The sequence below is a fragment of the Oncorhynchus mykiss genome, chromosome 31 (assembly GCF_013265735.2).
Source record: "Oncorhynchus mykiss isolate Arlee chromosome 31, USDA_OmykA_1.1, whole genome shotgun sequence".
Taxonomy (NCBI): Eukaryota; Metazoa; Chordata; class Actinopteri; order Salmoniformes; family Salmonidae; genus Oncorhynchus; species Oncorhynchus mykiss.
In genome coordinates, this window is record NC_050571.1 from 18,936,688 (window position 1) to 18,952,143 (window position 15,456).

Consider the following 15,456-nt stretch of genomic DNA (forward strand, 5'->3'; position numbering starts at 1 on the left):
GGTTATTATGGCTGTGGCTATTATATGTAATTCTATGAAAGTGTGTACATCCACAGACCAACATTTCTGGGTCACTGAGGTATAAGAAGCTATGGGTGGTCTTTTACTTTGAAGGATAGGTCACATACCGGAAGCAATTATGAATCTGCTTTCTGCTCATGCAGATTAGTACGACTTCCCACTAGTTACCACAGCTACAAAGTCACTATATTGGCTGTCGTAAAAATGTATGAAAACCCTGCTTTTTGGGGGGTACATTTACGGTTAGGCATAATGCTAGCAGTGTGATAAGGCTAATCTTTAAAACCAGGCTTTAAGAAGATACATTGTAGAAATAGACGGGGTTAGTCATAATTATTACTTTGTGGCTACTCGTGACAACCACGTCCCTTCCATGATTATCAACGTTACTGTTGCTGGCTACATCAAATAACATATCGTCAGATAACGTGAACATTCATTATACCGTCAAGATGACTGCTTATAAACGTCCGCTGATGGGTAAGTAGTTACAGTAGCTGGCTAAATAAGCATCCAACGTTCGCTTGCTGGTGATAGATAGTATGATAAAAGCTAGCTAACGTTAGCTAGCGCGTAACCGTTTGTGTCAAAATAACACGTTGCCTTGGATTTTGGACTTTTTCGATTCCCTATGTTACGTTAAATACGTGATCTTCCCAGACATATTTTAGGGCGTTTGCTATTTAGCTGTGGGCTTCAGTAGCTAACCAACTGTCAAGCCATAGGGTAAATCCATTGGAATTCAATTGTTTTTTTTGACATCGTGCCAAAACATTCAGGACTAGTTAAAGGTGCTCAGTTGACTTATTTTGCATACACCGCCATACCATGAGACATGGACATACTTCATCACTGGAAAATATAGCTAAACGGTTGCGTTTGCTATCAATAAAAAGCATACAACGGGGTTGTCTAACGATTTAGAAAATCATTTAAAATAAATACAAATTTAAAACTTTAACGTCTAAAAAAACAAACTCTTTATTTGTTTATATAATCGTACGTTTAACCCGGGAACTCGGAAAAAATACAAGCTCTAACTGGAGAAAATCGTTTTGAATGGTCCGACTTGAAAATCCAACTCGGAACCTGAGGCATCTTTACAATGGACAATTGAGCTAGGGGGTACAATATCACATTACACAAGGACCTTAAGGGACATATCTAGAATTATAAGTGTAACAGCTTTTTTGTTGTCTTAAAATACAGGTCAATTTATTTTTGTGGGGTAAGAAAATTCGTTTTTTTGTTTGTAAATTTACATTTGTGAATATGAAATTTGAACAAAAGAATAATGAAATGAATTAAACATAAAAATGTTTTGGCTTATTCCTATCGTAGGTAAAGAATCCAAGCAGTACATCTCTCCACAATCGTGTAAGACCTTCATAAAAGTGTTCAATTATAAATCTGATGTCTTGCCACAGTTTTCTTAAAAATATCAACATTGTTTCTGGGTGGTCATAACAGAAGGAGAAATTTGAGTTGATGTTTTCATTAAATTTCTTCATATAGTGGTTGGCAGGATAATATTTATGAATAATTTTAAAGGAAACTTCCTTAATTTTGTTAACAAGTAGGTATGTGTGTGGCAACATCCAAACTTTTTTCCAACAGATATTATCAATAAATCCATTCCAATAAGGTATGACATAAGGTATACATCATCCTGCTGAAACAAGGTTCTTATCGCTCTGTTGTTGAATAGACCAAAAGAGAAACAAATCCTTCCTACTGATGAGTCAACAGGGTCAACGGAAGGTAGGCTCTGAGGGTCAGGTCTTGACACGTTCCTGAATAACAGAGCAACACCTGAGGGAATGGCATCTAAAACAATTGCAAAATCTTTAGGTGTTACAGGGACCTTGTAAAGTGATAAGAATTCCTTATAACTGAGTAAAAGACCCTCTGCATTTACCAGTTGGCTCACCAATAGGATATTATTTCGGAAACAATATTCTGAAAACAAAGAAGTATTTTTATACAATATATTCTGATTATTCCATATAACATCTTTGTGGGAAAAAAAAAATTGTTTATAAATTAAGGACCATGACAAGAAAAGCTGCCGATGAAAAGCAGAAAGTTTCACTGGAACTTTGTCAATATTATAATTGCAAAACAACATGAAGTTAAGGCCACCAAAAGTAGAGAAGACATGATGAGGAATACAATTTCAGATAGAAGTGGGTCTTCTTAGGAATTGTTTTATCCAATTGTTCTTAAAAGTATTATTTAAAGTAGTAAGTCCAGAAAATTCCGTCCACCATTCTCATAAGTGTTCATTACAACAGTTTTCCTAATGTAATGGGTACAGTTTCTCCACAGAAAGTTTAAAAGCATCTGGTCTATCTCCTTGCTTATTTTACCATCAAGATATAAAGATAGAGCAGATACCTTCAGCCTTGGTTATTAGGACTCTTCCTTTTAAAGATAAGTCCCTCTGTAGCCATTGATTTAGCTTCTTCTGGGTATTTTTAATAAGAGGGTTCAAATTTGGTAAGCCTCTCTTTTTTTATGGTTATGCCTAAATATGTAAATTGTTATTTTTTCTGGAAGACCATAATATGAAGGTGTCACAAAATCTTTGACAGCCATGAGTTCACATTTATTAATGCTAAGATATAGACCAGACGCTTTGGAAAAGGATTGTATCACATTGATCGATATGGGAATTTGGTTAGTGTCTTTCAGAAAAAGTGTAGTATCGTCAGCCAGCTGGTATAATAATTTCTTTACCAGCTATGTTCATTCTAGATCTCCGATTTTCCGACCTGACGAACACTGACGTCATGTTTTTTTCCCAAGTTCACAGTTATTGAAAGCACCTGAACCTACTTTACATCGCTACAGTCCAAACGCGAAGAGCCCTCGGACCTGAACCCTCACCCCCTGAATGACATTTATATCGTCACATCCGAGTGTACCTCAAATGTCGCTTACCCAAGCGAGGGAGAGTGATGATCGGAGAGGTAACGTCCTTGGTGGAAGTCTTGACGTTGAGCTTAAAAACAACCAACCTAAAGCTATAAATATACCTAGCAGCCTAAAGTCGCTCACACTCCTGTCAGGTAGCTAGCTACAGTTACCCATAGCTGGCTAGCTAGTTTTATAACTTGGTCATTTATTCCAATACATTTCAGAATCCCCCCCCCCCCCCCCCCCCCCCAATAAAAAACAAATATATGTTTATGAAGCTAGCAACGTTTTTATAGGCTCCTCACTACGAGACTACGCAAATTTCGCATTTAACAACGCCAAAATCAATGTAATCTATATTGACCCTTTTCCAGTACACGACACACTGACGTCACGCACAGATGTGCGCGACTCTTGGTGGCTGTAAGAATGCAGAGGGTCTTTTACTCAGTTATAAATAATTCTTATCACTTTACAAGGTCCCTGTAACACCTAAAGATTTTGCAATTGTTTTAGATACCATTCCCTCAGGTGTTGCTATGTTATTCAGGAACATGTCAAGACCTGACACTCAGAACCTACCTTCCGTTGACCCTGTTGACTCATCAGTAGGAAGGATTTGTTTCTCTTTTGGTCTATTCAACAACAGAGCGATAAGAACCTTGTTTCAGCAGGATGTTGTATACCTTATGTCATACCTTATTGGAATGGATTTATTGATAATATCTGTTGGAAAAAAGTTTGGATGTTGCCACACACATTCCTACTTGTTAACAAAATTAAGGAAGTTTCCTTAAAATGATTCATAAATATTATCCTGCCAACCACTATATGAAGAAGTTTAAGGAAAACATCAACTCAAATTGCTCCTTTTGTAATGACCACCCAGAAACAGTTTTGCATCTTTTTTGGCATTGTATGCATGTAAGAAAACTGTGGCAAGACAGGTTTATAATTGAACACATTTATGAAGATTTGACACTATTGTGGAGAGATGTACTGTTTGGATTCTTTACATACAATAGAAATAAGCGGAATCATTTTTATGTAATTAATTTCATTATTCTTTTGGCCAAATTTCATATACACAAATGTAAATTTACAAACAGAAAACCACATTTTCGTACCCTACAAAAAGAAATTTAACTGTATTTTAAGACGGTTAAATGCTCTACTAACAAAAAAGCTGTTAGAATTGTAAGTATATGCATGTCCCTTAAGGTCCTTGTGTAATTGTAATGTGATATTGTACCCCCTAGCTCGATTGTCTTGTTTGTAATCTATGTATGCTTGTGTTCCCTCATGTGCTTTATGTATTGATTTGTTATTAATTTTAAAAAAATTAAAAAGTGGCTGTAAGAAGGCCATCGCCATCTGCGCCCATTCAACATAACTTTAATCTAGACTTGTTACTTTTAAACACAATTTTTGGGGGGCTTCTCTTACGCTTACAATTATGTTGTTTTTCTTTCTTGAACAGTTGCTAAGGTATTTGGTTGTGCTCTTTCCAAAATAACTTTTGGATGCAGAAGTTGTTAGCTAGATGCTAACACTCATTGATATAGGCTGTAGCAAAAGCTATACCAAGAGCCATTTTGCTGGGTGAGATTGAAGTGTTTTTAAAAGTATAATGCAGTTGATTTGCGATGATGACACAAACATTATATAAAGCAGGACATTCATACGAGCCTTAAAATCCAATTATAATCCAAAAGTAGTGTGAAATGCACGCATAAGCAACATGTAAATAGAAGCTTTTATTTTAGCTGGTGTTCTATAAGAACTCTTGTTCTGCCATCCACTTGCGCGCATCGCCCTCGTGCTGCAATGTTTAAACACAGAAAGGGGTTTATGTGTGTGTGTGTGTGTGTTTTAGCAAGCTTGAGTCATTTTGTTCTCACATGCCAAAAATGCAGCTATGTTGATTTAAATTGGTCATGTTTGAATTGAATTTTGGGTCATATCAACCCCACAATTGATCAAAGTTCTTCACTCGCTTCCTCAAACTAAATCGAGGGCAGAGGGGGCAATGTTTGTGAATTGGACTACCACTTAAAATGGCAATCCAACTGCATCCATTTTTGACCTCATCATCTGAGGTTTTTGTGTCTTTCCCACCATCAGTTGAGACAACATGCTATTGAATACAGGAGAACGAAGGTTACGTATGTGAGCTATTGAATCACTCCAATATGTAGATCAAGAACACTAAGGTAACCTGCCTAAATGACTACAGACCCGTAGCACTCACGTTCGTAGCCATGAAGTGCTTTGAAAGTCTGGTAATGGCTCACATTAACACCATTATCCCAGAAACCCTAGGCCCACTCCAATTTGCATACCGCTCAAACAGATCCACAGATGATGCCATCTCTATTGCACTCCACACTTCCCTTTCCCACCTGGACAAAAGGAACACCTATGTGAGAATGCTGTTCATTGACTACAGCTCAGCGTTCAACACCATAGTGCCCTCAAAGTTCATCACTAAGCTAAGGATCCTGGGACTAAACATCTCCCTCTGCAACTGGATCCTGGACTTCCTGATGGGACGCCCCCAGGTGGTGAGGGTAGGTAGCAACACATCTGCCACACTGATCCTCAACACTGGAGCCCCTCAGTGGTGAGTGCTCAGTCCCCTCCTGTACTCCCTGTTCACCCACAACTGCATGGCAAAGCACAACTCCAACACCATCATTAAGTTTGCAGAGGACACCACAATGGTAGGCCTGATCACTGACAACGACAAGAGCCTATAGGGAGGTCAGAGACCTGGCTGGGTGGTGCCTGAATAACAACCTATCCCAATACCGGAGAGCCAAGTCTAGGACCAAAAGGCTTCTCAACAGAAGCCTTTTGGTCCCCAAGCCATAAGACTTGGCTCATAAGAACAGGTTATCAAATGGCTACCCAGACTTTTTGCATTGTGTCCTACCACCCAATTCGGCGCACGTGACAAATTAACTTTGATTTGATGAAAGCCTGCTCCAGAGAGCTCAGGATTTCAGAGTGGGGCAAAGGTTCACCTTCCAACAGGACAACGACCCTAAGCACACAGCCAAGACAAAGTAGGAGTGGCTTAGGCACAAGTCTCTGAATGTCCTGAGTGCCTTAGACAGAGCCCGGACTTGAACCCGATCGAACATCTCTGGAGAGACCTGAAAATAGCTGTGCAGCGACGCTCCCCATCCAACCTGACAGCTTAGAGGATCTGCAGAGAAGAATGGGAGAAACCCCCCAAATACAGGTGTGCCAATCTTGTAGTGTCATACCCAAGAAGACTCGAGGTTCTAACCACTGCTAAAGGTGCTTCAACAAAATACTGAGTAAAGGGTCAGAATAGTTATGTAAATATTATATTTCTGTTTTTTTTTATACATTTGCAAACACTTCTAAAAATCTGTTTTTGCTTTGACATTATCCAGTATTGTGTGTAGATAGATTGAGGAGGGGGAAAAACAATTTAATCAATTTTAGAATAAGGCTGTAGCATAACAACATGTAGAAAAAGTCAAGTGGTCTGAATACTTTCCGAATGCACTGTACACTCTAACATAGAGCTCTTACCAAGTAAATCCTCTCTGTAATTAGCCGTGAAAAGGAAGAGGTGGAAGGAGTGCGGCGGCACTACCTGGTACACAGGACTAATCTGAAATTCTTACTCAGAATATATCCTGACGAATGGAAAGATACCATGTTGGAGTGATCCAATATAGTGTCATTTCAATCATATAAATATAATTCATAGAATGGACTTATCCCTTAAGACCACTGCAATTTAGCTGGTGGACCATTTGAAATTGAATGGACAGTTTTACTTGTAATCTCTAGCATAAAGATGGCCGCTGGTCCACCCACTGTCGAATGTAAACTTAAATGGTCTATTCTATTATCTATATTTCAATATTTTTCCTATGGAGTATTGACAGTATAATTTAAAACCGATGTTCCCATTCAAGTCAACATTCTCTTATGTGTGGACCTCCAACCATCTTTGTGGTACCATTTGAAAGTAGACATTTTTTTTCAATTGTGTTCCCCTTTTAGTACATTTTATTAGCCAAAACATGACACCCACCCTGTATTCAAGAGGGTGTTGTCTCAACCGACGGCAGGCACAACACAAAAGCCTCAGCTGATTTAAAATAGGGTTTAAGCTACAGCATATGCGAATATGAGAATTTTTTTGGGGACATTTATGCATTTTTTTTTTATATATATAAAAAAAAAACATTTTTATTCAAATATATAATAAAATAGTTGGATAACGTTGTTTGTAAACTTTTAAGTGATATAAATCTGAACCGTTTATTTTTTCCAGTGATGAAGAAATGGATGTCAGATGGTATGGTGGGGTATGCAAAATAGGTCAACTTTGAGCACCTTTATCTCTTGAATGTTTTTGCATTGAGATCCAAAGAGTCACTTTCTGAGCACTTCTACAATGGGCAAATGTGTATGGAAGCTTTCGTTCAAATTCAAAGGGATGCTTTCAAAAAGTGATTGAATTCAAATGGATTTACCCCATACACATACTGTACTGTTTTGGATTGGCTGTGCTGCATTACCTTTGACCTGCTACTGGGTGTAGGAACTGTCCCATGAGGAACAGGCTAATCAGCGCTAGGGACAGAGGGAGGCACATTACTTCCTGACAACAACAAGATGAGGATTTCAAAGCGTTGTGGCTCCAACAGGTACATATTGTTAGCTTGTTCACCCTATTTATTAATAATCACTAGCTAAATGAAGACTATTGAAACCCTGTTTTACAGAGTTCCAACTGCCTAAATTTACAAAATACTAGCTTAATTTCCTTACCTGGCACACTGTACAGTCATTCAGTTGTTACTCAGTTATTATTAGGCTACTCCAGGTGCTTGCATGTCCCTGTGTCAGGAATGAGCTCATGGGCATTTCATCATGCAGCCACAAATTTGTTTAGAAATACTAGCTTAATTTCCTTACCTGGCTCAGAAGCACACTGTACATAACTTGTCCTGGAGGCATTACTTCATGATCATGTATGATATTATATATAAAGAAGCATTGTTCACTGTGTAACTGTGAACATATTATTCTTGCAGACGTTTGTTGTTGCCCTTGATGGTCCTTGGGTTGATGATCTTACTGGCAGTTGTAACCCTTAATTGGTTTGAGACTGAATCACAGATGCCTTTGGCATGGCACGTGGATCCCAACCACCGAAAGGTAAGGCTCTTCATCTTTGTTTGTAACCGTTCAGCGTTGACTTTATAATCATCTTATTTAACTGGGCAAGTCAGTTAAGAACAAGTTACAACATTACAAACGGCCAAACCCGGACGACGCTGGGCCAATTGTGTGCCGCCGTATGGGACTCCCAATCACGTCCGGATGTGAGACAGGCTGGATACGAACCAAGGACTGTAATGACGCCTCTTGCACTGAGATGCAGTGCCTTAGACTGCTGCGCCACTTCAGGAGCCCCAAATTAAAGGGGTAATCTGCTGTTCAAACAACAACACAGGGATGGGGCTGGAGAAATGTAACCATATGGGTGCAAGGACTAACCATTCATGTTGTTAAAATTATAGTTTTAACCATGTTTTGAGGCTATACCGTGTTTGTTTACAATTACATTGTTTATAAACAATGGAGTAAAACAAGCTTATATTTTGAGTTCTGATTTGGGTGTATAGTACAGTTGAGTTAAGCTCATGAGGCATTTATAAGTTATATTCTTCAAGAATCAATGCGTCGTTATCATGAATTGAAAAGACCAAAAATGGATTTATCAATTTTAATGTGTTTATTTATAGTGGTGCATTTGATACAATTATATGATCTTTCCAGCTTGTGCACTCTTTTGTACGGGGTGTTCTTTCGAACCAGTGCAGACCAGCCTTTGCCAGAAAGGGAATAGAAGCAAGGCTCCAGAGCTCTAGTCATGTGACTGATCCTTTCCTGTGGCGGGACACACTGCTGACTCGAGAGATGTTCAAGTACCCCCCACCATTCGGGTTCCGTGACATGCATGACAAACTGAAGGATGTCCTCAACCTCCTCCCTGCTCAACCAGAGCAGCTGAAGAAAGAGTGCAGACGCTGTGTGGTCTTGGGAAATGGAGGGATCCTCCGTGGCCTTGAGCTGGGCGCCCTGCTTAACCAGTTTGATGTTGTCATTAGGTGAGACTACACCTGCTTTGTGTACCTGGATTTTCAAATGGCTCATCTCTAGACCAGGCAGTGAATTCACCTTTGACCGGCAATTTATTGTCACACATTAAGATTACAGTCACTTTATTGGTCAAATGCATACAAGGTCCAACCGAAATAACTTCCGCTTTTAACCCAAGCCCTCCGTAAGACACACATACATGTACATATACAGGCTTTGGAGAGGTGTGGAGAGCTGCCACACTAGGCACCGGGGAGCAGTTGTTGTGGGGGGTTAAGTGCTTTACTCAAGGCACAATGGTAGGCAATGGCATCTAGAATTTGATACCAGTAACCCTCAGGTTGCCAGCTTACTTCCCGGTAGATTTTCCACTTTGGACCCAGAATTCGAACTAGCAACCCTCTGATTGCTGGCTCGCCTCTCTAACCATCAGGTTACCTGCCGTCCCCTGCTGCTTATCAACAGGATGACAGAAGTCATCACTATAATGATAACATTTCTAAGTAAGAAGGGTAGAACTGTTATAGTATATCATTGTTGATTCATCCAAAGAGTGAATGGTTACATGAGTGGACCTGTGTCACGTTGACATTCTGTTCACTGCACCACAGGCTCAATAGTGGTCCTTTGAGGAACTACAGTAAAGACGTGGGGAACCGGACCTCTATCCGGATGAGCTACCCAGAGGGAAGCCCCAAGGTCTGGGAAGATGTGGACCCTGAGCTGCAGTTTGTGGCGGTGGTCTACAAGGCTGTAGACTTCAAGTGGATCAGAGCAATGATCAACAGACAGAGAGTTGTGAGTTGTAAAGCCCACCACCAGAAACATGAACAAACTATTAATGTAAAGAAAAAGAGAATGAAATTAGGTAATGTGTAGGCATAGTTGTTGAAATTTTAATAAGGAGCACAGACATGGCTGAGCGATTTGAAATGCAAATTCAGACACTGCCTACTACTTTACCTAACATTAGATTTGTTTTTGTTTCAGTCCCTTTGGGACTGGCTGTTTTTCTGGCAGAAGGTGCCAGAGAAGATTCCGGTAGACTTATCAAAGTTCCGTTTGTTGAATCTGGAGATCATCAGGCAGATGGCGATGGACCTGTTAGCCTACTCCTCCCCACAGAAACGCCTCTGGGGCTGGGACCAGGTCAGACAACCTTTCACCAGTTAAACAGTGCATATTACACCATTACACTGAAGACTTACAAAACATATTCATACCCTAACTAAACTGAAATTAAAGGAACAATTATAAAAAAAGCTTTGATGTATAGACATAATGGGCCGTTTTGGAAGAGTTCTCTACTAGTCGGACATTCTATGCACATAATCATCCCAGTTGGTAGAATGTTTATCTTTGCCATCCCCTGGCAAGATAAAGGAGACTCAATATTGACTGTTCAAATTGTGGGTGTAAAAAATGTGTCAATGCCTTTTCTGTAAACTGATTGTTCTGCTAGCAACCAGCAGCAATCTTTACCTGTAGCACAGGAGAGGGACGTGCTTGTTTTCTAACACACTGCTCAAAAAATAAAGGGAACACTTAAACAACACAATGTCAATCACACTTCTGTGAAATCAAACTGTCCACTTAGGAAGCAACACTGATTGACAATAAATGTCACATGTGCTGTGCAACTGGAATAGACAACAGGTGGAAGTTATAGGCAATTAGCAAGACACCCCCAATAAAGGAGTGGTTCTGCAGGTGGGGACCACAGACCACTTCTCAGTTCCTATGCTTCCTGGCTGATGTTTTGGTTACTTTTGAATGCATCAGGAGACGTGGAGGAGGCCGTAGGAGGGCAACAACCCAGCAGCAGGACCGCTACCTCCGCCTTTGTGCAAGGAGGAGCACTGCCAGAGCCCTGCAAAATGACCTCCAGCAGGCCACAAATGTGCATGTGTCTGCTCAAACGGTCAGAAACAGACTCCGTGAGGGTGGTATGAGGGCCCAACGTCCACAGGTGGGGGTTGTGCTTACAGCCCAACACCGTGCAGGACGTTTGGCATTTGCCAGAGAACACCAAGATTGGCAAATTCGCCACTGGCGCCCTGTGTTCTTCACAGATGAAAGCAGGTTCACACTGAGCACGTGACAGACGTGACAGTCTGGAGACACCGTGGAGAACGTTCTGCTGCCTGCAACATCCTCCAGCATGACCGGTTTGGCGGTGGGTCAGTCATGATGTGGGGTGGCATTTCTTTGGGGGGCCGCACAGCCCTCAATGTGCTCGCCAGAGGTAGCCTGTCTGCCATTAGGTACCGAGATGAGATCCTCAGACCCCTTGTGAGACCATATGCTGGTGCGGTTGGCCCTGGGTTCCTCCTAATGCAAGACAATGCTAGACCTCATGTGGCTGGAGTGTGTCAGCAGTTCCTGCAAGAGGAAGGAATTGATGCTATGGACTGGCCCGCCCATTCCCCAGACCTGAATCCAATTGAGCACATCTGGGACATCATGTCTCGCTCCATCCACCAACGCCACGTTGCACCACAGACTGTCCAGGAATTGCCGGATGCTTTAGTCCAGGTCTGGGAGGAGATCCCTCAGGAGACCATCCGCCACCTCATCAGGAGCATGCCCAGGCGTTGTAGGGAGGTCATACAGGCACGTGGAGGCCACACACATTACTGAGCCTCATTTTGATTTGTTTTAAGGACATTACATCAAAGTTGAATCAGCCTGTAGTGTGGTTTTCCACTTTAATTTTGAGTGTGACTCCAAATCCAGACCTCCATGGGTTGATAAATTTGATTTCCATTGATAATTTTTGTGTGATTTTGTTGTCAGCACATTCAACTATGTAAAGAAAAAAGTATTTAATAACCATTCAGATCTAGGATGTGTTATTTTAGTGTTCCCTTTATTTTTTTGAGCAGTGTACATTTTGTATTCACTGTCCTCTGTAACTTGACATTGTTTTCTCTCTTTGTGCAGAACGTGCCCACCATGGGCATCTCAGCCCTCAACCTGGCTACCTACCTGTGTGACGAGGTCAGCCTAGCAGGCTTTGGTTACAACCTCAGTCAGAAGGAGATGCCCCTGCATTACTATGACAATATACCCATGACCGCTATGCTGGGGCAGAACATGCACAACGTGGACCGTGAAAGGGCTCTCCTCCAGAGCCTGGTGAGGGAAGGGACTGTATCAGACCTCACAGGGGGCCTCCACTGCACCTTCTGCCCCAGCTGAAAGAGACTGATCTGGGCCCGCAGCGCAGCTAGCGACACACCAACGATCTACCTTCCACTGACTTATCATTCCAATACTTTTCACCCTGGAATTCAAAAAGTTGATTGAGTCTATGGATCTGGGGACTTGACTGCAAACTCTTCTATGTTCTAGTGCATGCCAGCATACTGATTCTGCATGGACTAGATGTGCTGACATGATGGGGAACAGTGAAGCTGTACACTTCTCCCCTGCGCAGTTGAAAACGACAAGCCTAAATCCTTCTATAAGGGAAGTATTATCACTGCTAAACTTAAATGTTTTTTTGTATTTATTAAGAGATAATGTATAATTACTTAATTAAATCTTAGCATAAAGTTGATGCTAAAAAGTGTACAAACATTACCATAAATATTGTGAAGAATGAACAGATGGACTAACAACAGATAATTAACATTATCCTTTTTATGCTTTCGATTTTAAGTTGAATGTTAAGTGTGTCCACAAGATGTCTGAATTTGGTTGTGTTTTTACATTTTTCTAATGTAATTATTAGATTGTTTTTATTATAATAATGTATGTTCTCAATGCTTGACTTAGACTAAGATGGGAGCCGGTACTAATTATATTTTCTCCTCATGGCTAAGCCACATAATGCCAGGGTATATCTGGTGGGCTTTCTCCTCATGGCTGAGCCACATAATGCCAGGGTATATTTGGTGGGCTTTCTCCTCATGGCTGAGCCACATAATGCCAGGGTATATCTGGTGGGCTTTCTGGAATAAGGACACGTGCATAACGTGGTAGAAAGGGCCATAGAGAATTCTCTATTTCATTGAGGTCACAATAGTTACATGGTGTTTCCTCTTCCATTTCACCACAATACCGACCTGTTTCAATACACAGACAATATCCCTGATCTTACCTATTTCAATACGCAGAGGCAATATCCCTAATCTTACATAGCGATCTCTTGCTTTTCGGGAGGTTGTACATTATATTTCTTACACAGAAATTCCCCCTTAATGAAAGGGTTTGTGATTCATCTCCTCCACTTATTTATTTTCATATTGCATCATCAGTTGTGTTTTAATAGCGTCTATGTCTCACTTCATTTGGTTTTCGTACAACTGTTCACAGTCAGACTGTTGGAAAATGTCATTTCAGTTGTCCAGGCTCCCCCTATGGAGAGATCCCATTGAAAAACGCTGCTGGCTATTCTGGCAATTGGCATATCCAACAGTCTATTCCAAAGTCTCACCATACACGCCTTCCATCTCACCTCACAGGAATCCCAGCCCATGTCCCAGTTATTTCCAGTATAGGTGCAAACTTGTGGAGACCTAAAAAAATAACGTACTGCTCTGTTATGGACGTGTTCATTTTTGAGATACGTCTTAGCACCCCACACTCCTGCTGAATAGTCCAAGACAGGACACACGCATGTCTGATACAGTTTGGAATACGTAGCATAACCAATATCTTTGAGTGGTTTTGTTTTTCCTAGAACTCCCCCAGGAGCTCTACTTGCTGAGTCGGCCCGGGCAGATGTGCCGTATAGAAAGGTCATATGTTAATTGCTAGTAACCTTGCATTTCTTCACCAAAACACACCTGAAAAACTCTTCCCTTGGTACCCGGTTTTCTAAAATGCAATATCTGTATGTTTTTCTGATTGATCATGCGTCTCCATCTTTTGCAACAATTGACTGTACATAACACCATTTTCTGTAGGTCTTGTTCAGTTTCTGCCATTAAAATAATATCATCAGCATATAAGATGTCATATCTTACTCCAATATTTTACTGTTTCATTTATTTTGCCAAATCATTCATGAACATAGCAAACAGAGTCAGATAAGGCATCTCCTTGTTTTACACCCAAGAATGTAGGAAACCAATCTGTACCATGTTGATTAACATGCAGGTAGTTCGTGCTTTGTAGAGAGACTGGGTTGCGTGATAAAATTTCCCATCCACTCTGTCTTTAACAAACTATAGGCTTAAACAATGTATATTTGTCATGGAACATATCAGAACCCTTTTCATTTGCCTTTGTAGTAGACCAAAGGGGTTCAATTCCCCCTGCAGTAATTCTATTCTTCCATTAGATGGAGTGGAAAGTACAGTAGTCTGCTACAAGTATCATACATGGGCTCCCGAGTGGCTCAGCGGTCTAAGACACTGCATCAGTGCTAGAGGTGTCACTACAGACACCATGGTGGTGTTTGTGGCTCAGCGGTCTAAGACACTGCATCCCAGTGCTAGAGGCGTCACTACAGACACCGTGGTTCTGTGGTGGTGTTTGTGGCGCAGCGGTCTAAGACACTGCATCTCAGTGCTAGAGGCGTCACTACAGACACCCTGATTTGATTCCAGGCAGTATCACAACTGGCCCAAAAAATAAAGGGAACACTAAAATAACACATCCTAGATCTGAATGAATGAAATATTCTTAAATACTTCTTTACATTTTCTTTACATAGTTGAATGTGCTGACAACAAAATCACACAAAAGTGATCAATGGAAATCAAATGTATCAACCCATGGAGGTCTGGATTTGGAGTCACACTCAAAATTACAGTGGAAAACCACACTACAGGCTGATCCAACTTTGATGTAATGTCCTTAAAACAAGTCAAAATGAGGCTCAGTAGTGTGTGTGGCCTCCACGGGCCTGTATGACCTCCCTACAACGCCTGGGCATGCTCCTGATGAGGTGGCGGATGGTCTCCTGAGGGATCTCCTCCCAGACCTGGACTAAAGCATCCGCCAACTCCTGGACAGTCTGTGTTGGTGGATGGAGCGAGACATGATGTCCCAGATCTGCTCAATTGGATTCAGGTCTGGGGAACGGGTGGGCCAGTCCATAGCATCAATTCCTTCCTCTTGCAGGAACTGCTGACACACTCCAGCCACATGAGGTCTAGCATTGTCTTGCATTAGGAGGAACCCAGGGCCAACCGCACCAGCATATGGTCTCACAAGGGGTCTGAGGATCTCATCTCGGTACCTAATGGCAGTCAGGCTACCTCTGGCGAGCATATGGAGGGCAGTGCGGCCCCCCAAAGAAATGCCACCCCACACCATGACTGACCCACCTCCTAACTGGTCATGCTGGAGGATGTTGCAGGCAGCAGAACGTTCTCCACGGCGTCTCCAGACTGTCACGTCTGT

General features: G+C 41.4%; 1 protein-coding gene across 3 annotated transcripts; it reads left to right on the top strand.

Annotated features, from left to right (window-relative positions):
• The first annotated feature begins 168 nt into the window (after positions 1 to 168).
• Positions 169 to 14,073, top strand: st3gal5 (ST3 beta-galactoside alpha-2,3-sialyltransferase 5). 3 transcript variants are annotated; one of them, XM_021583533.2, is made up of 7 exons: positions 169 to 501; positions 7,532 to 7,637; positions 8,028 to 8,151; positions 8,776 to 9,107; positions 9,711 to 9,897; positions 10,090 to 10,248; positions 12,043 to 14,073. In XM_021583533.2, exons 2-7 carry the CDS (start codon positions 7,606 to 7,608, stop codon positions 12,298 to 12,300), a joined length of 1,092 nt encoding a protein of 363 aa, XP_021439208.2. In that variant the 5' UTR covers positions 169 to 501; positions 7,532 to 7,605; the 3' UTR covers positions 12,301 to 14,073. The 3 variants fall into 3 exon arrangements, with proteins under 3 accessions (XP_021439208.2, XP_021439211.2, XP_021439209.2); XM_021583534.2 differs by lacking the exon at positions 169 to 501 and adding an exon at positions 6,136 to 6,187; XM_021583536.2 differs by lacking the exon at positions 7,532 to 7,637.
• The last annotated feature ends 1,383 nt before the right edge of the window (positions 14,074 to 15,456 follow it).

Coding starts and splice junctions, on each gene's coding strand:
- st3gal5 (XM_021583533.2), top strand. CDS start 7,606: ATGAGGATTTCAAAGCGTTGTGGCTCCAACAG. Junction 7,638..8,027: donor AAGCGTTGTGGCTCCAACAG/GTACATATTGTT, acceptor TTATTCTTGCAG/ACGTTTGTTGTTGCCCTTGA. Junction 10,249..12,042: donor GCCTCTGGGGCTGGGACCAG/GTCAGACAACCT, acceptor CTCTTTGTGCAG/AACGTGCCCACCATGGGCAT.